The sequence below is a fragment of the Monodelphis domestica genome, chromosome 1 (genome assembly GCF_027887165.1).
Source record: "Monodelphis domestica isolate mMonDom1 chromosome 1, mMonDom1.pri, whole genome shotgun sequence".
NCBI classification, from domain to species: Eukaryota; Metazoa; Chordata; class Mammalia; order Didelphimorphia; family Didelphidae; genus Monodelphis; species Monodelphis domestica.
The window spans coordinates 295,291,239-295,317,184 of record NC_077227.1 but is presented as its reverse complement, the minus strand read 5'-3'; the positions used below and the strand labels follow the sequence as shown (position 1 = coordinate 295,317,184).

Sequence of the window (25,946 nt, the reverse complement as noted above, 5' to 3'; positions counted from 1 at the left end):
GTGTATCCAATTCACTGGGATTTCTGATTTTTCCTTTGCTGATCCCTCCCCCTTTGTTTAGTTCTCTCTTTGCTCATTACCTGTGCAGAAGCTGTCTATTGTAATTTCTTTCTTCTTTTTTGTTGTTTGCTCGAGTTTACCCCTTCTTTGCTCCCTGTATTTGTCTGTCTTTGCTCTTGCTCCTCTCATTTTGTTTTGGTTTTGGGGCTGTCAGTCTCCCCTCTTGGGGCTTTGTCAGATCTCTTGGTACAGTCTCTAGGGGAGGAATGTTAGTTTCCCTGTCCTCTGGAGGCTTTTGATTGGATTGAGTTCAAGTGGGTTGGGCTGTATGTGGTATGAAGCTCTAAGGCTCTGAAGACTCCTGGAAGGCTGGGCCGCTCAGGCTCTCTCCAGTTCTCTACAGTTGCTTCTCCGCTGTCCACAAGTGCCTTTGCCCGCCTCCCTAAACTCTAAGGAGTTCTGATGGGATTAGGTTCAACTGGATTGGTCTGGTTGTGCCCCAAGGCAATGGTGAGACTGGCGCCGGATGGAGGGACCCAGCCATGGCCCCATCTCTCCCTGGCTTCCTCCCTGCTGTCCAAGCTGGATGCTCCGAGCCCGGCGCCCCGCTGCTCACAAGGTAGACCCTCCAAACCAGCACCTTTGCCTGCTCAGAGGTTCCCGCTGCTGCTGGGGGCTCAGCCCTCTGGGTTGTGGGGAGGGGTCCTGGGACCTTACCTTTGCCTTCCCCTTAGCCCTGAGTATTCTCGGATTCCGGCTTTTGGGGGGCGTACCTTTTGATTTGAGTCCAGAAGGAGGGTTCCTCGCTTCTGTCCTGTTGTTCAGCTTGAATTTCGGTGCCCTAGGAGCATTCAGTCTGTATCGGTTAAGGAAGGGTCTTCCACGAGGTCTGAACTTTTGCTGCTTGCTCAGCCGCCATCTTCTTATATGAAAATTTTAAATAAAATACTAACAAAGAGATTACAGCAATAATAACAATTCACTATGTCCATGTTGGATGTGTACTAGGAATGCAGATCTGATTCAGGATTAGGAAAGCTATCAATATAATTGGCCATATCAATAAGAAAACCAAGAGAAATCATATATCTCAAATAATAAATCAAATCTCAAATAATAAAGTCAGATCTAAACAATTAGAAAAGTATTAATTGGGGGCAGCTGGGTAGCTCAGTGGATTAAGAGCCAGTCCTAGAGACGGGAGGTCCTAGGTTCAAATCTGGCCTCAGCCACTTCCTAGCTGTGTGACCCTGGGCAAGTCACTTAACCCCCATTGCCTAGCCCTTACCACTCTTCTGCCTTGGAGCCAATACACAGTATTGACTCCAAGACGGAAGGTAAGGGTTAAAAAAAAAAAAGAAAAATATTAATTGAGTAGGCCAAGCAAATGTGATAAAAATGGCAATTTAAGATAAAGTAATTTGCTTATTCAATGCCATACAAATCAAACTACCCAAAAATCATTTTAAGGAACTAGAAAAAATAACAAAATTCATCTGGAAGAACCCAAAAGGTCAAGAATGTCAAGGGAATCAATGAAAAAAATGTGATGGAAGATGGCTTAGCAGTAATAGATCTCAAGTTGTATTAGAAAGTGGTAATCATCAAAGCAATCTGGTTCTGGCTAAGAAATAGTGGTGGATAAATTGAATAGATTTGGTATATAGTACCTGTAATTAGTCCATAGTAATTTAATGTTTGATAAATCAAAATATCAAGGCTTTTTGGACAAGAATCACTATTTGACAAAAATTGGTGGGAAAACTGGAAAATGGTATGGTAGAGACTGAGGATAGACCAACATCTCATAGCATATATCAATATATATATCAATATGAGTACATAATTTAGACATGAAGGATGAAATAATAAGGAAATTAGGGGAACATGGAATAGTTTACATGTCAGATATATGAACAAGATAAGAATAAATGACCATACAAGAGATAGGATGCATTACAGGATATAAAGTGTATAATTTTGATTATATTAAATTAAAAGGGGATTTAACAAACAAAACCAAAATAAACAAAATTACTAAGATAGCAGGGGGCAGCTAGGTGGCTCAATGGATAAAAGTGCCAGGCCGGAGACAGGAAGTGGTGGGTTTAAATCTGTCCTCAGTCACTTCATATCTGTGTGACCCTGGGCAAATCACCCCCAATTGCGTAACCCTTTCTGCCCTGCCTTAGAACCAATGTTCAGTATCAATTCTAAGACAAAAGGTAAATATATTTTAAAAAATGATAGAAGAAGGAAACAGAAAGCTGGGTGGAAAAATTTTGCAGTAGGCATCTCTGATAAAGGTCTATTTTCTTAAATATTTGGAGAATTAAATCAAATTTTGAAAAATATTCTCCAGCTGACAAATGGTAAAAGGATATTAAAAAGCAGTTTTCAGATGAAGAAATCAGTCCTCTATAGTCATGAAAAATGCAATAAATCACTCTTGATTGGAGAAATTCAAATTAAACCTCCTCTAAGATACCACCTCACACCTATCAGATTGGTTAATATGACAGAAAAGGAAAATAATAAACATTGGGTGGTGTGCGGGAAAATTGGGAGACTAATCAATACACTATTGATGGAGTTGTGATCTGATTGAATCTTTCTGTAGATCACTTTGGGACTATGTCCAAAGGGTGCTAAAATTAAGCACCTCCTTTTATCCAACAATACCACTTCTAGGTCTGTATCCCAAAGAGATAAACAAGAAAAGGGCAAAAGGACATATTATACAAAAGTATTTATTGTAGCTCTTATTATAGCAAAGAATTGAAATTGAGGATTGTCCATGAATTGGAGAATGGCTGAACAAGTTGTGGTATATGATTGTTATAGAATACTATTGTGCTATAAAAAATCACTAGCAGAATGATTTCAAAAAAACTTGGATAGACTTACATGATCTAATGCAAAGTGAAATGAGCAGAACTAGAACACAATAGAAATATTTTTGATGAACAATTATGATCCAAGAAAATCCCAGAAACTCATGATAAAAAATTGCTATCTGCCTTCAGAGAAAGAACTGCTGAAATTTGAATACAGTCAAAAAGATACTATGTTTTATTTTTCTTCTTCTTTTGTTCGTTGTTTTTGCAATCTCTTCCACAAAGCGACTAACAGTTCTTACTTTATATCAATTAAATTGTCCTTAAAGAATTCTGAAAGAAATCTACATTCCAAAAAAAGCTGTTAATTTTACATGATTGTTCATATTATATATGTATATATTGCACATATATATTACATACATAACCTTTATCAGATTACTTGGAGTCTAGGGATGGCAGGGGTGGGATGGAATAAGGGAGAGAGGATGGGAAAAAGGGAAAGAATTTGAAAATCAAATTTTTTTAAATGAAGGCCAAAGAATGTTTTTACATTTAATTAGGGGAAAGAAATTATTATTATAAAAAAAGAATGTAGACCAGCCACTTTGTAAATTTTGGTTCATATTTGACCACAAAAATGTGGGTTTCAAGAATTTGAATTGCCAAAAACTGTAAAGATAATTTTTAGTGTCTTGATTTCAATCAAAAATCAGTGGTCGCCACGGGAAAATTCCCAAATATGAAATACCCAAGTCAGCTGGGTTTATGGAGATTATAATTTAATACAAATGAAGGAATTAAGGGAAGGGAGAGAGACAGTAAGAGGAAATAGTAGGAAAAAGGCTAGGGCCTAGGCCAATGGCCTAAGCCTTTTCTCTTTAAGAGAGAAACTAAGTCAGTCTTTAATCATTCACCACAAGATCTTTCCAAGCAAAACACTAGTGTTCAGAAACCCAGCAGCCTCTGTGTCACCTCCCCTAAATTTTCACGTCTACCAATCACATAGAGGATTACCTAGGGAAGCCCATTCTTAGTTTTTAGTTCTCACTTTCTCTGGGTAGATTATATCTTCTGAGTACTTCACACCTCTTTGTTAAGCTTGTCCCTTGCAAGTTGCTTGACCTTTTAGTGATTAATTTGACCTTCATAGGTACTTAGCACCCTTTTGTATTAGATTTAAAAATAGACCTAGTTTAAGGTTTTGGCCTCACTATAAGTATGAGTTAAGTACCTTCATTGTTCACTAAGGTGTTTTACAACTTTATCTTCCCCTAAAGTATGCCTAAGTAATGTTAGAGTACCCATTACATTCCTGACCAAGTGCCTCCATTGTTTAAATGGGGAATAACCTTAACCATAACCTTAAGATAAGGTAGACAAGGTAGAGTCTGAGGAAATTTAAGATTCATACCCATCAGAGTAAACTCATACCAAAGAACATCATAGATAGTCTGTTCAGTTTCTGCCTATGTTTCTCTAGTTCGGTAAGTCAAAGGACTATATTCAAGCATCTATCTAGCACTTTATATGTTGTGAGCTACATTTAAATTAAAGTTTTTTTAATAAAATATTCACTTGAAAAACTTTGGAACTATATTACAATACCTCTCTTTAGATAGAACAATAAAATAATGTATGAACAAATTCCAGTGAACTAAAAGACAAACTGCTAAATTATATTAACAGTTCTTGCTTTATATCAATTAAATGTTATTTAAAGAATTCTTTTTTTCCCATTTGAATTAATTTATTTAGTCAATTTAAAACATTATTCCTTGATTACAATGATCACATTCCTTCCCTCCCTCCCTCCCCTCCACCAACCCTTCTCACAGCCGACACACAATTTCATCGGGTATTAGTTGTGTCCTTAATCAGAAACTATTTCCATGTTGTTGATGTTTACACTAGCATGTTCGAGTCTACATCCCTAACCATATCCCCTAGATCCATGTATTCAAGCAGTTGTTTCTCTTTGGTGTTTCTACTCCCAGTTTTTCCTCTGAATGTGGATAGTGGTTTTTCTTGTACATTTCTCCCAATTGTTCACGATCACTCCATTGCCACTAAGGCTGAAATCCATTACCTTCGATTCTACCACAGTGTATCAGTCTTTGTGTACAATGTTTTCCTGGTTCTGCTCCTCTCACTCTGCATCAATTCCTGGAGGTTGTTCCAGTCTCCATGGAATTCCTCCACTTTATTATTCCTTTGAGCACAATAGTATTCAATCACCAACATATACCATGATTTGTTCAGCTATTCCCCAATTGAAGGGCATCCCCTTATTTTCCAATTTTTTGCCACCACAAAGAGCGCAGCTATGAATATTCTTGTACATGTCTTTTTCCTTATTATCTCTCTGGGGTACAAACCCAGCAATGCTATGGCTGGATCAAAGGGCAGACAGTCTTTTAGCTCCCTTTGGGCATATTTCCAAATTGCCCTCCAGAATGGTTGAATTGATTCACAACTCCACCAGCAATGCATTAATGTCCTGATTTTGCCACATTCATTACTCCAGCATTCACTACTTTCCTTTGCTGTCATGTTAGCCAATCTTCTAGGTGTGATGTGATACCTCAGAGTTGTTTTGACTTGCATCTCTGATTATAAGAGATTTAGAATACTTTTTCACGTGCTTATTAATAGTTTTGATTTTTTTAACTGAAAATTGCCTATTCATGTCCCTTCCCCATTTATCAATTGGAGAATGGCTTGATATTTTGTACAATTGGTTTAGCTCTTTATAAATTTAAGTAATTAGACCTTTGTCAGAGGTTTTTGTAATGAAGAATGTTTCCCAATTTTTTGTTTCCCTTCTAATTTTGGATGCATTCGTTTTGTTTTTACAAAACCTTTTTAATTTGATGTAATCAAAATTATTGATTTTACATTTTGTGATTTTTTTTTAGCTCTTGCTTGGTTTTAAAGTCATTTCTTTCCCAAAGATCTGACAAGTATACTATTCTGTGTTCACCTAATTTGCTTATAGTTTCCTTCTTTATATTCCAGTCATTCACTCATTCTCAGTTTATCTTGGTGTAGGGTGTGAGATGTTGATCCAAACCAAATCTCTTCCATACTATCTTCCAATTTTCCCAGCAATTTTTATCAAATAGTGGGTTTTGGTCCCCAAAACTGGGATCTTTGGCCTTATCATAGACTGTCTTGCTGAGATCATTTACACCATGTCTATTCCACTGATCCTCCTTTCTGTCTCTTAGCCAGTACCAAATTGTTTTGATGACCGCTGCTTTATAATATAGTCTGAGATCTGGGAATACAAGGCCGCCTTCCTTTGCATTTTTTTTTCATGATTTCCCTGGATATCCTTGATCTTTTGTTCTTCTAAATGAACTTTGTTATGTTATTTTCTAATTCAGTAAAAAAGTTTTTTGGTAGTTCAATGGGTATGGCACTAAATAAGTAAATTAATTTGGTTAAGATTATCATTTTTATTATGTTAGCTTGTCCTACCCATGAGCAATCAATGTTTTTCCAATTGCTGAAGTCTAGTTTTAATTGTGTGGAGAGTGTTTTGTAGTTGTGTTCATATAGTTCCTTTGTTTGTCTCGGCAGATAGATTCCTAAGTATTTTATATTGTCTAGGGTGATTTTATATGGAATTTCTCTTTCTAGTTCTTGCTGCTGAGCTGTGTTGGAGATATATAGAAATGCTGATGACTTATGTGGGTTTATTTTGTATCCTGCAACTTTGCTAAAGTTGTTGATTATTTCCACTAGCTGTTTGGTTGATTCTCTAGGACTCTTTAAGTAGACCATCATATCATCTGCAAAGTGTGATAGCTTGGTCTCCTCATTGCCTATTTTAATACCTTCAATTTCTTTTTATTCTCTAATTGCTACAGCTAGTGTTTCTAGTACAATGTTAAATAATAGAGGTGATAATGAGCATTCTTGTTTCATTGCTGATCTTATTGGGAATGCGTCTATTTTATCCCCATTGCAGATGATGTTTGCTGATGGTTTTAGATATACTGTTTATTATTTTTAGGAAAGGCCCTTCTATGTCTATACTTTCTAGTGTTTTCAATAGGAATGGGTGTTGTATTTTATCAAAGGCTTTTCCTGCATTTATTGAGATAATCATGTGATTTTTTTTGGTTTGCTTTTTAATATGGTCAATTATGAGCATGGTTTTCCTGATATTGAACCATTCTTGCATTCCTGGTATGACTCCTACCTGATCATAGTGAATAACCCTTGTGATGACTTGCTGGAGTCTTTTTACTAGTATCCTATTTAAGATTTTTGCAGCTATATTCATTAAGGAGATTGGTTTATAGTTTTCTCTCCCTTTTTGTTTTTGTTTTTTAATTTGCATGCCCAATTCATTGACCTCTGCCCTCCCTGATTTGTTAATATATGATCCCAAGGATATAAATTTTCCCCTGAGTACTGCTTTGGCTGTATCCTTTAGGTTTTGAAAGGATGTCTCATCATTGTCATTTTCTTCAATGAAATTATTAATTGTTTCTATGATTTGTTCTTTAACTGGTTTTGGAGAATCGTATTGTTTAATTTTGAATTAAATTTAATTTTGAATTTTTGATTTACATCTCCATGTATCCTCACTAATTATTATTTTCTTTACATTGTGAGAAGGTTGCATTTATTATTTCTTCTCTTTTACACTTGTTTGCAATTTTTATATTCCCTAATGCATCATCAATTTTTGTGAATGTACCATGTGATGCTGAAAAGGTATATTCCTTTTTTCCTTATTTATTTTATTTTTATATAAATTTACTATATTTCTACTAACTCTAATTTTTCTAAGATTTCATTCACTTCTCTCACAGCTTTGTTATTTGTTTATTGGTTTGATTTATCTAATTTGGATAGAGGAAGGTTCGGGTCTCCCAGTAGTATAGTTTTTCTATCTATTTTATTCTTGAGCTCCACTAGTTTCTCCTTTAGAAATTTGGATGCTATGCCATTTGGTGTATACATGTTGAGTACTGATATTCCCTCATTGTCTATACTTCCTTTTATTAGGATGTAATTACCTTGCCTATCTCTTTTAACTAGACTTATTTTTACCTTGGCTTTGTCAGATATCATGATTGCGACTCCTGCCTTCTTTTATCAGTTGATGCCCAATAGATTTGGCTCCATTCTCCTACTTTCACCCTAGGAGTATCTACCTTCCTCATGTGTGTTTCTTGTAGATAGCGTATGGTAGGGTTTTGGATTCTAATCCACTCTGCTATTCGCTTGTGTTTTATGGGTGAGTTCATTCCATTCATATTCAGAGTTATGATTACTAGCTGTGTATTTCCCAGCATTTTGATTTCTACTCTTAGTCCTTCCTTTTCTTCTTTCACTATTTACTTCTACATCAATGTTTGTTTTTAATCAGTCCCCCTGATTCCCACCCTTATTTTACTTCCCTTTCTTCCCCCCTCTCTTCTTATTCTCCCCCATATTTTCTTTGCAGTCTTTTTAAAACTACCCCCTGTCCTCTCCCTCCCTTGTACTACTTTCCTCCCTACCAGTTCATTTGTTACCCTTCTACACCCCTGTAGGGCGCAAATCTGTTCTCTGCCTCAATGGATTGGATTGTTCTTCCCCCTTTGGGTCAATTTCAATACTCATAAGAGTTGAATATTTCCTATCTCCAACCTCTTTACCCTTCCAGTTTATTGATGTTATCCCCCCTCCTACCATCAGCTTCTTTGTGAAATATAAATTTACCCCCTTTTCTTTCTTTTCCCATTTCTTTTAGTAGTAACCTCTTTTTTTTTAGTTCTAGTTGTATATATATGTATACATATATATACACACATGTATATGTATTTATGCATACATATATCTATATACATATTTATGTCTTGCCATTTCATCCAATACAGTTTGTCACTGTTCCCTCTAAGTGTAATTCTTCTACCTGCCCAGGTGATAATAACAATTTTTAAGAGTTACCAATGACCTGAATACATATCATTTTATCTCATTAGGTTTCTTTTTTAAAATGTTGGGGTTTTTGTTATGTTTTTCTTTTTTCCCTCTTTTTTAATTACCCTTTGATGATTCTCTTGAGTTCTTTGCTTGGGCATCAAATTTTCTGTTCAGGTCTGGTCATTTTTTTTACAAATTCTTGGAATTCTTCTATTTTCTTGAATGATCATACTTCCCCCTGTAGGAATATAGTCAGTTTTGCTGGGTAGTTGATTCTTGGTTGTAAACCTAGTTCCCTTGCTTTCCAGAATATCATATTCCATGCCTTTCCGTCCTTCAGTGTAGATGTAGCCAGAATCCTGTGTTACCCTCACTGTGGTTCCATATTATCTGAATGACTTCTTGGCAGCTTGTAATAATTTTTCTTTTGTCTGATAGTGCTTGAATTTGGCAATAACATTCCTCAATGTTGTCCATTGGGGATTTAGTACAGAAGGTGATCTGTGGATTCTTTCAATCTCCACTTTTCTCTCTTCATCTAGAATATCGTGGCAATTTTTTTGCATAATTTTCTGTAGTATTATACTCATGCTTTTTTTTTTTGTCATGGACTTCTGGTAGACCAATGATTCGTAAATTGTCTCTCCTAGAATGATTTTCTAAATTCTCTGTTTTGTGAATGCGATGCTTCATATTTTCCTCAATTTTTTCATTCCTGCTGCCTTGTGAAGTCACTTGATTCTAGTTGTTGTATTTTGGTTCTTAAAATATGAGATTTCATCCCTGGCTTTCTGATCATTCTTCTCCTTATGGTCTGATTTTCTTTTTGAGGTCATCTTTCATTCTCTTTGCCTCATCTTTCATCTTTTTTTACCTTATCTTTTATTTTGGCTTTCAAGACACTATCTTCTGTTTCCAAATGACTTATCTTAGTTTTTAAATTATTTTCCCAATTGTCTTGAGCCTCTCTTAATTGTGTTTTGAATTGCATTTTTTAGTTCTTCTAAAGCCTGTATCCAATTTGCTGGGATTTCTGTTTTATCCTTGCCTCTTCCTCTGTTCTGTTTGCTCTTTGTTTGTTGCCTGTACAGAAGCTGTTGATTGTAATTTCTTTCTTCTTTTTCTTTTGTTTGCTCATATTTACCCCTTCTTTGCTGCCTGTATTTGTCTGTGCTCGTCCTCTCATTTTTTTGGTTTTGGGGTTTTCTGTCAGTCTCCTGTCTTGGAGCTTTAACAGAAGATCTCTCAGTGCAGTTTGTGGGGGAGTAGTGTTGGAGTTTGAGCTTCCTTGTCCTCTGGAGGCTTTTGATTGGATTAAAGTCCAACGGTCTATGGTGGAGGGGTGTTAGAGCTTGGGGTTCCCTGACCTCCGAAGTCTTTTGATGGCATTAAGTTCAGCTTGTGTTGGGCTGGATGTGCTCTGAGGCCAAAACCTCCTGGAAGACTGGAGCAGTATGGATTGTGTCTGCCACTCTGACCAGGCTGCGAGCTCTGAGCTCCCTCTTCAACTCCTTCCCTGCCGCCTGTGTTCCATGCTCTGAGCCTGGCGCAGCCCTGCCCGCAAGGTGCACCCTCCAAACCAGCGCCTTTGCCCGCCCAGTGGTTCCCGCTGCCTCTGGGGGTTTAGCAGTCTAGGTCAGGGTGGTGGAGGTCTTCTGGGACCTTCCTTCTGCCTTCCCCTTAAACTCGAGTGTTCTCAGATTCTGGCTTTTGGTGGGAGGTACCTTTTGAATTGAGTCCAGCAAGAGGGTTCCTTGGCTCTGACTTGTTGTTAGGTTTGATTTTTGGTCCCCTAGGAGCATTCAGTTTGTAATTGGTAAGGAAAGGTTTTCAGAAGTCTGAACTTTTGCTGCATCTACGCCGCCATCTCGACTCCACCTCTGGGGGGTACTTTTTAAAGAATAATTCTATTCATAATACCAATCCTTAATAAAATATAGATCATGCTTGTAGGTTTTATAGATCCCATTTGAAATGCAGATCCTTTGTTTTACATTTGAGAACTTTAAGTACTATTAAGTATAACTAAGTAAAAATTCCTTGTACTTTATATTTTAAACTGCATATGAGAATGTTGAATGGTCATAGACTTAGCTATGGAGACATAGTAGGGTTATATAGTAATCAGAACCTGGAGTCAGAAGATTCTTGAGATCAGATTTTGCCCTTTGACATTCTCTCTTTGAAAATAATCAAATCACTTAACTCTTAGATAGTTCTGTATCCTCACCTGTAGTGCCTACAGTCGTGGGGCTCTAACGAAATAATATAAATAAATATAAAAATAAAATAAATATAAAAATAAAATAAAGTAAGCACTTTGCAAAGCCTCAATTGCTATGTAAATGTCTATTGGTATCCTTGTTATTTCCTTGTTCATTTATATTTAACCACTATTAGCAAAGCTGACTCAATCTGTACTCTTTTTTTGATCACAAAATCATATATGGAAAATAAAGACCAGAGGAGGAAACAAGGAAAAAACACACTCCCATAAGTGTGTTAGGTAAGGTTAGGAAATGTTGAGTAATATCTTAAATGGTTGCTATTTATTGTTGAGGACAGGCCATCGACATAGCAATGGCCAAAAATCAATTTTTTTATTAAAAGAAGTAAATAGTCATAATAACATCTTTGTTATAATAAATTCAAATAGGCAATAAAACCTAATATTTGTTTTAAATTTTACTTTATCTCATGTGATGATGCTCAACTGAATGTTTATTTAATTTTGGAGTTTTAATATAAATAACCAATGTGATATATATAAAACTTCCATTTCATCCAAGTAGAAATTCCTTTTATTAAATGCATAGTGTTTATTGCCCTCTTCCCTTCCTTCCAGAAGAGAGACATTAATAGTAATACGTGGTATGATTTTCAAGTAACAGAAATCACTTTCTTCTTCAGAGGAACCATAAGCAGCTGGCAATGGCTATGGAGGAACGCATGATAGAAGTTGAGGAAAAGTTGAAACTAGTGAAAAGACTTCTTCAGGAAAAAGTGAATCAACTAAAAGAACAAGTAAGATTTCCTATTTATTCTTGTTCTTACTTTCACCCCAAATTGAATGCCACTTTATTAGTTTGACTAACTAATACTAATTTCCCCCAAACCCAATAATGATTTAATCTTAAATATGTCCTGATATATAATGACTGTACTTCTCTCACATTACTAAAAATATTATATAATATCTGTAAGGAATTAGGCTACTTTAAGAAGAAATATGATTTTTTGGAATGATGCTTTTTTCTCCAACCTTCTCTTATGACATAAAAATCACTGTAAATTTTTCGGTAATTGTTAACCTGTCAGAGGTTTTCTATGTTGGCCTTAACGCACAAGTCAAAACAAGTCCTTCTCAACAAACTCCAGTGATTTCCTGTTGCCTCCAGGAACAAATACAAAATGTTCTGTTTGGAATTCAAAGCCTACATAACCAATCATCCTTTCCAATCTTCTAACATTTTGCTACCTAACATATTCCTCAATTCAATGACTGTGGCCTCATGACTGTTCCATGGATAAGACAACCTCAGCTCTAAGCATTTTCTCTGATTGTTCCCTTTCCCTGGAATACTCTCCCTCCTCTCCTCCAACTACAGACCTTTCTGACCTCCTTTAAGTTCCAATTAGAATCTTAATTCCAGTCTTCCCTCTATTTTTTCCTATTTACCCTTTATATAGCTTGTTTTGCATATATTTGTGCTAAGTCCCAGCAGTGAAAGGACAGTGAGAAAGATAGAGTTTCAGCCCTCGTGAGAAACCAGCTTAAATAAGCAATAGTAAAAGGCACAATCATATTCAGATAAGCAGGAGTTCCAATAATTGATTGATAGGGCCTGAGGGGAACAAGGGAGTCTGCCACAAGTTCAAAGTTTATTAAGAATCCATTCCAATATTTATAGAAAACTTTTCACTAACAAGTAAAAAGAGCATTTCAGCATAATTGACTAATCATAAGCTCTTAAGAATTACATCATTCTTAGGGGTGTAATTTTCTCACAGAGAAATTGTTTATGAAAACAATTTAACCAAAACATTTCTAAGTTATTTTACTCAGACCCAAGCAACTAAGGAATACTGACAATAACCTGAGGGTATGTAGAAATTAGGGTAAAAGAAAGTCTAGGTCATGACATTACAGAAGCTTCTTTGTTTAGCAAAATAATGAACAGCTCAAGGATTATTATGAAGGAGGCTTTTGGAAGATGTCTATATTTTGGTTATAGCTAGACAATACTTTCAAGTTGCTATTTTGAAATCTTAGCCTTGCCAGGAGAACATAGGCAAACTTATAAGTATGTCTTTTATGGCTGCTTTTCCTCATTGGATCCAATTTGTTTTTAGGTTTATTCATATATCTTCACATATTTGTTTACATATTCCCTGACTAAATTGCAAACTCTTTGAGGGCAGGTCCTATCTTATGATTCCTTTTGTATCTCAAGCATTTAGCACAATGCCTGGCATAGACTAGGCAGGCACTTAATATATGTTTATTAATTGAGATTCTCCTTCTAATTGCTGGGCTTTTTTTCCATTTAGATGTTCAAGGAAAACAAAAGAAATTTTACTGATGTTTTTATTACTCTCCTAAAATAGTGCAAATATTAAATCAGTTCTGACCTTCCCTACTTCCCTGTAGCCTCAAGTGCTGATGTGTACTTGTGCTCCTCCTCACCCTAAGACCATTCTCCCAAACTGCAAGCTGGTTCTGCATAAGTGCAACAAGAGCCTTGCACCCACAACCAGGAAAGGGACCCCTGTGAGCAGTTATCTGGCCTCCCCCTACTATCTATGGCTGAAAGCTTGGGAAGCCTTTGCTAATGATTCAGCTGCCTACAAGACCTGTAGCATTGGTGGGGCTTACCTTGGCATAAAACTTTTTTTTTGTATGTTTGTTTTATTTTTTTTCCTAGGGCTAAAGGATTCTTGTTGTCTCCCTCCCTGCTCCCCCAGAGTTGACAAGCAGTTTCACTGAATTATACATATGTTATCACTCAAATCCTTCTTCCATATTCATTTTTGTAATAGAATGATTTTTAAAAATCAAAATCCCATATAAACAAGTAATAAATCATGTTTTCTTCTGGATTTCTACTCCCACAGTTCTTTCTCAAGATATGGATAGCATTCTTTCTCATAAATCTTTCAGGGTTGTCCTGCATCATTGCATTGCTTTTAGTGGCAGAGTTAATCACATTTAATCATCCCACACTGTGTATAATGTTCTCCTTATTTCATCCCACTTTAGTTCTTATAGGTCTTTCCAGTTATTATAGAAATGAATCAATTCATCATTCCTTATAACACAATAATATTCCACCATCATGTAACACCATTTCTTGAGCCATTTCCCAACTGAGGGATCCAACCCCCATTTTCCAATTTTTTGCCACCATAAAAAAGCAGAACTATAAATTTTTTTGTACAAACAGAAAGTTGCCCATTTTTTAACTCTTTGGGTTACAAACCTAGCAGTGGTATTGCTGGATCAAAGAGCATGCATTCTTTTAAAGTCCTTTGGGCATTAATTCCAAATTGCCTTCTAGAATGGTTAGATCAATTCACAACTCCACTATCAATGCATTAATCTCCCAATTTTGCCACATCCCCTACAACATTTATTATTTTCTATTATTGACATATTGGCCAATCTGCTAGGTGTGAGATGGCACCTTGGAGTTGTTTTGATTTGCATTTCTCTAATCAGGAGGGACTTAGAACATTTTTTAAAATTTCTTCATTTGAAAACTGTCTATTCATATCCCTTGACCATTTGTCAATTGGGGAATGATTTGACTTCTTATAAATTTGGCTTAGTTCTTTGTATATTTGAGAAATTAGACTTTTAACAGAAAAATTTATTAAAAAAATTTTCCCAGTTTGTTGCTTCCCTTCTAATTTTGGTGGCATTAGTTTTGTTTGTACAAAACCATTTTAATTTAATATAATTAAAATTATTCATTTTACATCTTGTAATGTTCTCTCTTTATTGCTTTGTCTTAAATTCTTCCCTTCCCCATAGATTTGACAGGTGTGCTATTCAATGTTCACCTAATTTACTTATATCACTCTTTATGTTTAAATCATATACCCATTTTGAACTTATCTTGGTATGGGGTATGAAATTTGATCTAAACCTAATTTTTCCCATACTGTTTTCCAATTTTCCTAAGCAATTTTTGTCAAATAGTGGGTACATATCCACAAAATTGAGATCTTTGGATTTATTGAACACTAGCTTGCTTAGGTTATTTACCCCAAGTCTATTCCATTGATCTACCCTTTTATCTCTTAGCCAGTACAAGATTGTTTTGTTGATCACTGTTTTATATAGTACAGTTTAAGGTCTGGTACTGCTAGGCCAACATCCTTCATATTTTTTTTATTAATTCCCTTGATATTCTTGATCTTTTGTTCTTCAAGATGAATTTTTAATTGTTTTCTTTTCCAATTCTCTAAAATGTTTTTTTTGGTAGTTTGATAGGTATGACACTGAAAAAGTAAATTAATTTAGGTAAGATTGTCATTTTTATTATATCAGCTCATCCTATCCATGAGAAATCAATGTTTTTCCAATTGTTTAGATCTAGTTTTATTTGTGTAGAAAGAATTTTATAATTGTGTCCATATAATTCATGTGTTTGGGCAGAAAAATTTGGAAATATTTCATTTTATCTAAAGTGATTTTAAATGTAGTTTTCCTTTCTAACAATTGCTGATGAATTTTTTTGGAAATATATGGAAATGCTGATGGTTTATGTGGGTTTATTTTGTATCCTGCAACTTTGCTAAAGTTGTTGATTTTCTGATTCCTTATGTATATCATATCATCTGCAAAGAGTGATAGTTTAGTTTCCCCATTGCACATTTTAATCCCTTCAATTTATTTTTTTCTCTAATTGCTACAGCTAGCTAATAATATTAAATAATAGTGGTGATAAGGGGCATCCTTGCTTTATACCTTATCTTATTGGGAAGACTTCAAACTTATCCCCATTGCAGATGATATTTACTGATGGTTTTAAAGAAATACTACTTATTATTTTATGGAAAGGCCCTTCTATTCCTATACTTTCTAGTGTTTTTGATAGGAATGAGTGTTGTATTTTGTCATAGGCTTTTTCTGCATCTATTGCAATAATCATGTTATTTCTGTTAGTTTGATTACTAATCAAAAGTCAATTATGCAGATGGTTTTTTTAATACTGAACCAGCCATGCATTCCTGGTATAAATCCTACCTGGTCATAGTGAATAATCCTTGTGATAACTTGCTGTAATCTCTTTGCTAAAACTTTACTTAAGATTTTTGCATCTATGTTCATTAAGGAGATTAGTCTGTAGTCAGAATTCACTTGTGAATTCATCTGGCCCTGGGGATTTTTTCCTGGGGAGTTCCTTAATGGCTTGTTCAATTTTTTTTCTGATATGGGATTATTTAAGTATTATATTTCATCTTTTGATAAATTTATATTATTGTAAATATTCATCCATTTCACCTACATTGTCATATTTATTGTGATATAATTGGGCAAAATAACTTGCCTTAATTTCCTATTCATTAGAGTTGAGATCATCCTTTCAATTCATGATACTATTAATTTGGTTCTCTTTCTTTCTTTTTCTTAATTAGTCAGTATTTTATCTATTTTATTTGTTTTTTCAAAGTACAAACTCCTATTCTTATTTTTAGTTCAATAGTTCTTTTACTTTCAATTTTATTAATTTCTTCTTTGATTATTAGGCTCTCCAATTTGGTGTTCATCTGAGAATTTAAAAATGTGTTCTTTTTATAGATTGTTTTGTTACATGCCCAATTTGTTGATATCCTCTTTCTCTTTTTTTTTTGTTCATATAGGCACTCAGGAAAAGAAATTTTCCCCTGAGTACTGTTTTGACTGTATCCCATAAATTTTTATATGTTGTTTCCTCCTTGTCATTCTCGACAGTGAAATCAGTAATCGCTTCTATAATTTGTTCTTTAACCCACAGGTTTTGAAGAATTCTATTAAATTCCAATTAATTTTTAATTTACCTCTCCATAACCCTTACTAATTATAATTTTATCACATTATGATCTCAAAAAGTTGTATTTATTATTTCTGCTTTTCTGCATTTGATTGCAATATTTTTATGCCCTAGTACATGGTCAGTCTTTGTATATGTGCCATGTGCTACTGAAAAGAAGGTATATTCCTTTTTATCCCCATTCAATTTTCACCAGATTATCTATGAACTCTTTATCTTTCTAAAATTTCATTCACTTCCCTTACTTTTTTGTTCAGTTTATCTAGATCTCACAGGGGAAAGTTGAGGTTCCCAATAATATAGTTTTACTATGTATTTCCTTAAGCTTCAAATGTTTTTCCTTTAAAAATCTGGATGTTTTGCTATTGGGTGCATATGTGTTTAGTAATGCTATTATTTCATTGTTTATGTACCTTATGTACCTTTTAGCAAGATGTTCTTCCCTGTCTCTTTTAATATGATCTATTTTTGCTTTAGTTTTGTCTGAGATCATGATTACTACTCCTGCTATTTTTTAGATAATGCATAATAAATTACTCTGTGTGTCCCCCTGCTTCAAATGTGTTTCTAATATAGTAGGATTCTTTTTTTAAACCACTTTGCTATCCATTTCCATTTTATGAGTGATTTCATTCCATTCATATTCATAGTTATGATTATTAACTGTATTGCCTTCCATCTTAATTTACCCTTTTGATTCTGCTCTTTTTCCTTTCACTCTGTTCCTCCTTAACAATGTTTTGCTTCTTTTGTCTTATTCCTATTCTACTGCTCTGTAGGGTAGGCATGAATATGGTTATTATTCTCTCTTTGAGCCAGTTACAACGAGAATAAAGTTTAAGCATTTCCTGTCACCACCTTCATCTTCCTCTCCACTGTAATAAATTTGCATACCTCTTAATGTTATATAATTTACCCCATTCCATCTCTCCCTTCCCTTTTCTCTCATTATAATCCTTTTTTTACACACCTTGATTTCTTTTGCATATCATATCATCATTATCAGCTTTCTTTCCCACCTTCTGTCTCAGAATATTCTTTTTATCTACTCAACTAAAACAAAAATCTTGAAGAGTTACAGAAATCCTCTATGTAGTGTAAAAATAATAAGCGAACTGTAACACTAAAGAACAATAACTTGATTATTGGTTATAAACTGATTTAGATATTCTGTTTGCTGTGCTTTTAACATATCTTCAGTTTATATAAGTGAAGTGAAGGGAACTGCTCTTCAAAGCCAGGCACAATAAAATATTTATTGAAAATTTAAGGATAAAAAGGATTTCTAACTCTAAGGGATTCTAACTCTACTCTACCTGAGCCTTAGCAGACTCAGAGTCCAAAACAAAGACACAGTTTTTCTTTGGTCTTCTCAGAGGTAAAACAATCTATAAAAACAGCAATAGTTACTAGTGTTTCCTAAGTTGGGAAGGAAAATACTTAACTCCCTCTTTAACATCTACCTCAGACAGTGAGAGAGAGAGAGAGAGAGAGAGAGAGAGAGAGAGAGAGAGAGAGAGAGAGAGAGAGAGAGACAGAGAGATGTTTCCTCCTCCAAGCCCTCAGAGAGAGAGTGTAACTCTGCCAACTGCCAGAGACCAACAGTCACCAAAAAACAAAACATTAGACACTTGAAACTGACTCTTTGTCTCAGCTCTTTTTGCAACTCTAATTCTTTATCAAGCCAGCTTCTTCACTTATCTCTAAATTAATATAACAAGACTTCATTTCTAATCATAATATCATCCTTATAATAGTAATACATAGTTTGATCTTATTGGTTCCTTAAATTTGATCTTTCTTATGTACCTTTTTTAAGGTCTCATACTTAGACTTCAAATTTTTTGTTTACGTCTGTTTTTTTCCTCAGGAATGCTTGGAAATCTTCTATCTTATTAAATTCACACACACACATACACAATGAATATATTCAGTTTTGCTGGATAAGTGGCTCTAGGGCATAAAACCTAGATCTTTTGTCTTCCTGAATGCCATATTCCATGCCTTTTGATACTTTATTGTGGAAGCCACTAAGTCCTGTGTGATCCCAGTTGTAGCTCCAAGGTATTTTAATTATTTCTTTATGTATGTCTGCTTGTAGAAGGCTCCTTGGCTTTGGTGCCCTTGAATTTAGCTTTTATATTCCTGGAGGTTGTCATTTAAGGATTTCTTTCTGTGTATTTTTAAAATTTCTCTTTTATTTTCTTGATCAAGAATATCTGGCTAACATAATAAAAATGACAATCCTGCCCAAATTAATTTACTTATTTAGTGCCATACCCATTTAACTACCAAAAAACTTTTTTACTGAATTCGAAAAAAGCATAACAAAGTTCATTTGGAATAACAAAAGATCAAGGATATCCAGGGAAATCACACAAAAAAAAATACAAAGGAAGGAGGCCTTGCATTCCCAGATCTCAAACTATACTATAAAGCAGTGTCATCAAAACAATTTGGTACTGGCTAATAGACAGAAATGAGTATCGGTAGAATAGACTAGGTGTAAGTGACCTCAGCAAGACAGTCTATAAGTCCAAAGTTCCCAGTTTGGGGGACCAAAACCCACTTTTTGATAAAAACTGCTGGGAAAATTGGAAGACAGTATGGTAGAGATCAGGTTTGGTCAACATCTCACACCCTACAAACTCAGAACTCAGAAAAACCAAGCAAGAGCTAGAAAAAAATCACAAAATGTAAAATCACTAATTTCGATTACATCAAATTAAAAAGGGTTTGTAAAAATAAAACTAATGCATTCAAAATTAGAAGGGAAGCAACAAATTGGGAAACAATCTTCATTACAAAAACCTCTGACAAAGGTCTAATTACTCAAATTTATAAAGAGCTAAACCAGTTGTACAAAATATCAAGCCATTCTCCAATTGATAAATGGGCAAGGGACATGAATAGGCAATTTTCAGTCAAAGAAATCAGAACTATTAATAAGCATATGAAAAAGTGTTCTATATCTCTTATAATCAGAGAAATGCAAGTCAAAACAACCTCACACCTAGCAGATTGGCTAACATGACAGCAATGGAAAGTAATGAATGCTGGAGGGGATGTGGCAAAGTAAGGACATTAATGTATTGCTGGTGAAGTTGTGAATCGATCCAACCATTCTGGAGGGCAATTTGGAACTATGCCCAAAGGGCAGTAAAAGACTGTCTGCCCTTTGATCCAGCCATAGCACTGCTGGATTTGTACCCCAAAGAGATAATAAGGAAAAAGACATGTACAAGAATATTCATAGCTGCGCTCTTTGTGGTGGCAAGAAACTGGAAAATGAGGGGATGCCCTTCAATTGGGGAATGGCTGGACAAATCGTGGTATATCTTGGTGATGGAATACTACTGTACTCAGAGGAATAATGAACTGGAGGAATTCAATGGGAACTGGGATGACCTCCAGGCATTGATGCAGAGTGAGAAGAGCAGAACCAGGAAAACATTGTACACAGAGACTGATACACTGTGTTACAATCAAATGTAATGGACTTCTCCATTAGTGGCAATGCAGGGATCATGAACAACTTAGAGGAATCTACGAGAAAAACCACTATCCACATTCAGAGGAAACTCTGTGATAATAAAAACACTAAAGAAAAACAACTGCTAGAATACAAGGGTCAAAGGGATATGGTTGGGGATGTAGACTCTAAATGAACATCCTAGTGTAAACATCAACAACATGGAAATAGGTTCTGATCAAGGACACAACTAATACCCAATGAAGGGGAGGGAGGGAAAGAATGTGATTATTGTAACCAAGGGATAATGTTCTAAATTGTCTAAATAAACTAATTCAAATGAGAAAAAAAAAAGAATATCTGGGTAGTCTTCTTTGATAATTTCTTGTCTAAGCTTTTTTTTTTTTTTGATCATGGTTTTTAAATAGGCCAATAATTCTTAAATTATCTCCCTTCAATCTTATTTTCCAAGTGAGTTGTTTTTTAATGAAATATTTTATGTTTTATTCTGTTTTTTCATTCTTTTGTTTTTGTTTTATTGCTTCTTTATGTCACATGACATCATTAGCTTCTAGTTGCCCAGTTCTAATTTTTAAGAACTGAGTTTCTTCCATAAGCTTTTGAGACTCCTTTTTCATTTGGCCTGTTTCTTCTTTAAAAAAAAAAAAAATTTATTTAGTCTGTTTAGGACATTATTCCTTGGTTACAAGAATCATATTATTTCTCTCCCTCCACTCCCCCTACCCTTCCCATATTTGACACGCAATTTCACTGGGTATTACATGTGTCTTTGATCAAAACCTATTTCCATGTTGTTGGTATTTGCATTAGGATGTTCATTTAGAGTCTACATCCCCAAAGATTTCCCCTCAACCCATATAATCAAGCAGTTGTTTTTCTTCTGTGTTTCTACTCCCACAGTTTTTCCTCTGAATGTGGATAGTGGATTTTCTTGTAGATCTCTCCAAGTTGTTCAGGATCACTGCATTGCCACTAATGGGGAAGTCCATTACATTCAATTGTACCACAGTGTATCAGTCTCTGTATACAATGTTTTTCTGGTTCTGCTCCTTTCGCTCTGAATCACTTCCTGGAGGTTGTTCCAGTCTCCATGGAATTCCTCCACTTTATTATTCCTTTTAGCACAATAGTATTCCATCACCAACATATACCATAATTTGTTCAGCCATTCCCCAATTGAAGGGCATCCCCTCATTTTCCAATTTTTTGCCACCACAAGGAGCGCAGCTATGAATATTCTTGTACATGTCTTTTTCCTTATTATCTCTTTGGGGTACAAACCCAGCAGTGCTTTGGCTGGATCAAAGGACAGACAGTCTTTTAGCGCCCTTTTGCCCTGTTTCTTATTGCTTTGCTTTTATTTCTCTTCCTCATTTTTCCTCTGCCGCTTTTACTTGCTTTTGGAAATCCTCTTTGAAGTCTTCAAGAATCTGTGTCCAATTCATATTTTTCTTTTGGACTTTACATGTGTTAGCTTTTCTTTCATTGCCCCCTTCCGTGACTGTGCCTTGCTCTTTGTCTCCTTAAAAATTCTCTATAGTTAGGTGTTTTTTGTTGTTGTCTGCTCATTTTTCTAAGTTTTTTTATAGCTATAAGTTCTGTTCTCTGGGAAGTTAAAACTTCAGTCCTTCCTTAGCTTTACTTCTGGATTCCTGTCAGTTTCAGTTCTTCTAAGACACTCTGATGGCCTGAGGTCTGAGAGTCACTTCCCACTGCTGATTCAATTAATCCTTGAGGCTGCTGATGTCTGAAATCCTCACTGCATACTAGGGTGTAGGCTTTTGGTCTCACTGTGGGCTTGATCAGATCAGGCACACCTCAGGCTTTTGTATACCTTTTGGTCTCTCTCTGGGCTTATGAATTGACCATGCCTTTCACATTGTAATGGCAGAATTGAGTAGCTGTCACAAGTTCCATTACATTTTCCCCACTTTACTCTGCTGCTTGTTAAGCTGCAAATTACAAGTAATGCAAGTATAATTTGTTAGCCTTTCAAGTACTATGAATATCATTGTACCTGAACACTTTCTATCTTTATCATTATTATTATTTGTAGTGTGCCCATTATGTCAAAACAAAAAAGAGAATAAGAAAAAGTTTTATTATGATTTTTTTTATCTTTGGCCAAAAATTGGCATTTTTCTGAAGAACACTTTATATTACATAATACTGAATGGCTTTGCAAATTAGTTTTGCTTGCAGACTTGATATTTTTTAGTGAATATACCTAGTTACCCGGAAAAATAACACTTACATGGAAACATAGTGTGGTAAAGTCATTTCAATGGTAATTACCACTATTTGAATCATAAATAATTTCAAATTACTTCATACATCCAAGTGATTCTAAATGTGAAAATAAGAAGGAAGATCTCCATTCTTTCACAAATTTGCAGGAGACATATTTTCTGAGCTCAAATTACTGTTCTGGCAGTGTTTTTTGAACCTCAATGTTAGAGCAAAAAAAGTTCCTATAAAATATCTTTGGTATACAGACCCAGTGATATTTTTGGATCAAAGGACATAGTTCCAAATTGTCTCTAAATGATTGAACACTTCTCAATTCCATCAACAATGTATCAGAGTCGCAATTTTTCCACCTCTCTTCCAACATTCACCATTTTTTTTTCTGTTATTAGCCAATCTGATAGGGGTGAGGGGTTCTCCCAGCATTGTTTTAATTTGCATTTAAGAGCATTTTTTAATATGACTAGATAGTTTTAATTTTTTTCATCTGAAAATTACCAGTTTATATCCTTTGACCACTTGAGGTATGACTTGTGTTCTTATATATTTGACTCAGGTCTCTATATATTTCAGAAATGAGGCCTTTATCAGAGATACTTCAGATCTCACATGTTTTCTGTAGTTGTTTGAGCTCCAAAATCATCTTTTCTTAGATATTCAGGGAGAGTAGATTTTTTTTAGTAGATTTGTAGATTTGCTTCTTTGGTTCCACGTTACTTATACAGATTCTTTAGTGTTCCTGCTAGAATATTTTACAATGCAGACCTCAATTCAGATTAGTACAACTTTTCAATTATTAAATTCTCAAGAACTCATTTAAAATTCAGAATCTTCAGTTCTTTACATGTCCTATTAGAATCATTTACATTTAAAATATAAGATTATCTAACTTGTCACTTTCTCAATACTTTTCATTTCAATTAATTCCTTTTTTCTTTAGGAGGGTCAGATTCTACCAGGGACCTAATTCTATATATGAACACATAAGTAATAACACTTTTGCAAATAAATTTTTCCACTCCCAGCTTCAGTGATTACATAAGATTACAGGAGACTTCAATTATATTGTACTCCAACTTAAAATAAAAACTTGGGGTGGAGTGCAGATACACCTAAGTAATTCCAAATTGTATATATATAACACTATATATATCAATTGAGTTGCCTATAGTAGAACATATTTGTTTGTTAACCACATTCAAATGGAAAAGACATTACACAAACACTACTTATGTCTTGAAAAATATGAGATATTTTGTAGTATATATATTATATATACATACATGATTTATACTTAATCTTAATGATAAGCATAAACACAGTTTATAAACCAGTTCCCTTGGTTGTTTGGGATATGGATGACTACACAGTTAACCTGAAAACAGTCATATCTTATAATTTGCATTATGCTCATATCTCACTTGCTCTGATTATAGAAATTTTACACAAAAGAACAAGCAGGGACAGGATTATAATAAAATCAGAACAGGCCTTTTTAGGTATAAGCCTCAAGTGAATAGAGTGATTTAATATTACTTGACCTGATGTAAGAGTCAGAGTAAAACATCCCACTTCATAGTAAGACTCAGAAATAATCAAGTGGGAAACATTCCTATTCAAATGGAAATTACAAAATGAGGAAACTGAGTCACAACAAGAGCCTACACTTTGTGAAGGGTGATGAAAATCATTCTCCAACTTTTTCCAGATAAAGAACCTGTGAGAGTTCAGGATAATATTCCTTCTTAGTAATTTATAGCTTTTCTTCTCAGGGTAGATTACCAATTTAATGATCAATGATTCGTCAGACAGCAATAGGTGAAATCAAAACTCAAAATAATGTTAGTTGGAGTCCCAAAACTTTTACCTCAAATGACAATTCTCACCAATCCACAGCTTAGAACTAAAAAATTTTCAAGTTTCACACATAAAGAAGAAATTTTATTCCATAGCTTTTGCTTGATTTTCTTCTCTTAAGTTATGTTATCCTAACATAATGGTCAATTATTAAAAATCATTCCTGTGTTAGAGACCAAATTAAAGATCCAATTTCCTTGTTTAGAAATCCCATAACCCAAACAATATTGTTTTGCTAGGCAGATTGCTTTCGGCATTCTCAATGACATTTTAAACCATACAACTTTAAAAATAAAATTTTTCCCTTTAACTTTTCCATACATTAATCACCATTTATTTATTTTTCTTTATTCTTGCCTTCCATATTTTAGCTCTCACAGACTCCCATCACTCTTCAAAGGACCTAACTAATAGAATTTTACCCCAAACTATTACAATTTATCTGGGAGTTCTCAGGGCCCATGGGCTTGCCCCACTTTGTCCTTTAAAATTTTCTCTTTTTGTAGTGGAGGGACAAAACATTTCAGGGATTCCAATTAAACAATTACAGATAGATAGGGGAGTCACATACCTTACTGAAAATAAAATTCAATACCTAAAGAGTCAAATTAAAACTCTGGTACTTTTTGGTTGTTTTCCCAGTTCACACGTCTCCCATTTTCTTGAGCCAGAAAAGGGTTAATAAAACTGCAGGCAATTAAACATTTTTTTACTAGCATTATTTCAAACCTGTTTGTCTATAATTATTTATGGTTTCGTCTTCCAGTTGTTTAACTATCAAACTGCCATAATGGGAGATGAGGAAAATGTCTCAGCTTCTAAAGACAGATTAACAATGGTTTAAATTTATTTACATTAAAACATACATTCTTTTTACCTTTGAATCCTCTTTACTCAAGCAAACAGGTTATACGTTTTAAAAAATTTTCTTCACTCTTCTCAGTTCTACATACTTAGAACTTTCTCTAAACAGTTTGGCCCCTCCCTTGAATTTTGATGAAAGTCCTTCACTAAAACTGCACATGTCTTGTTTCTTTCACTTTCAAATACAACATTCCTTGCCCCTTTCATCACTGGTCATTTAAAATCGTTTTTTTCTCCACTAAGTATTGCTTTAATTGCTAATCAATAACCCAAAGGAATCTATATTTTTTAAAGTCTGTACCATTTAATACTGTATCTTTGCACATTGCTTTATCCAATTTATGACAGACATTAATTTAGTCCAAAGTATAAATTAGTAAACTAAAATAACTTCTTAGGATTAAACAAAATCCCAATACATACAGTTTATATGATTTTTACATTCAATCAATTAAATTTTTCTCATTCTAAAAGTATGTACTTTAATAATATTCCAAACTTACTGGTATATAATCCATCTTAAATAGACAAATTTAAAACTTTCTCCTTTAATATTAATATTTTAATTTTAAATACTAATATTTAATCCTATTTTTAAAATATGAAGGAACTTGTAAATACTTGACTTGAAAAATCTTAGTGCTTAATTGCCTCTTCTATGATGTATTTAATTAAGCAATT

At 34.5% G+C, this 25,946-nt stretch overlaps 1 protein-coding gene across 4 annotated transcripts in view; it reads left to right on the top strand.

Moving 5' to 3' along the window:
* NIN (ninein) overlaps positions 1-25,946 on the top strand; it is a 191,993-nt gene that overhangs the window by 154,501 nt on the left and 11,546 nt on the right. For all 4 annotated transcript variants that reach the window (XM_056821103.1, XM_007473222.2, XM_001363383.4 and 1 more), the window contains one exon: positions 11,676-11,789. In XM_056821103.1, the coding sequence (XP_056677081.1) occupies positions 11,676-11,789 (114 nt within the window). The remainder of the gene's footprint in view (positions 1-11,675; positions 11,790-25,946) is intronic.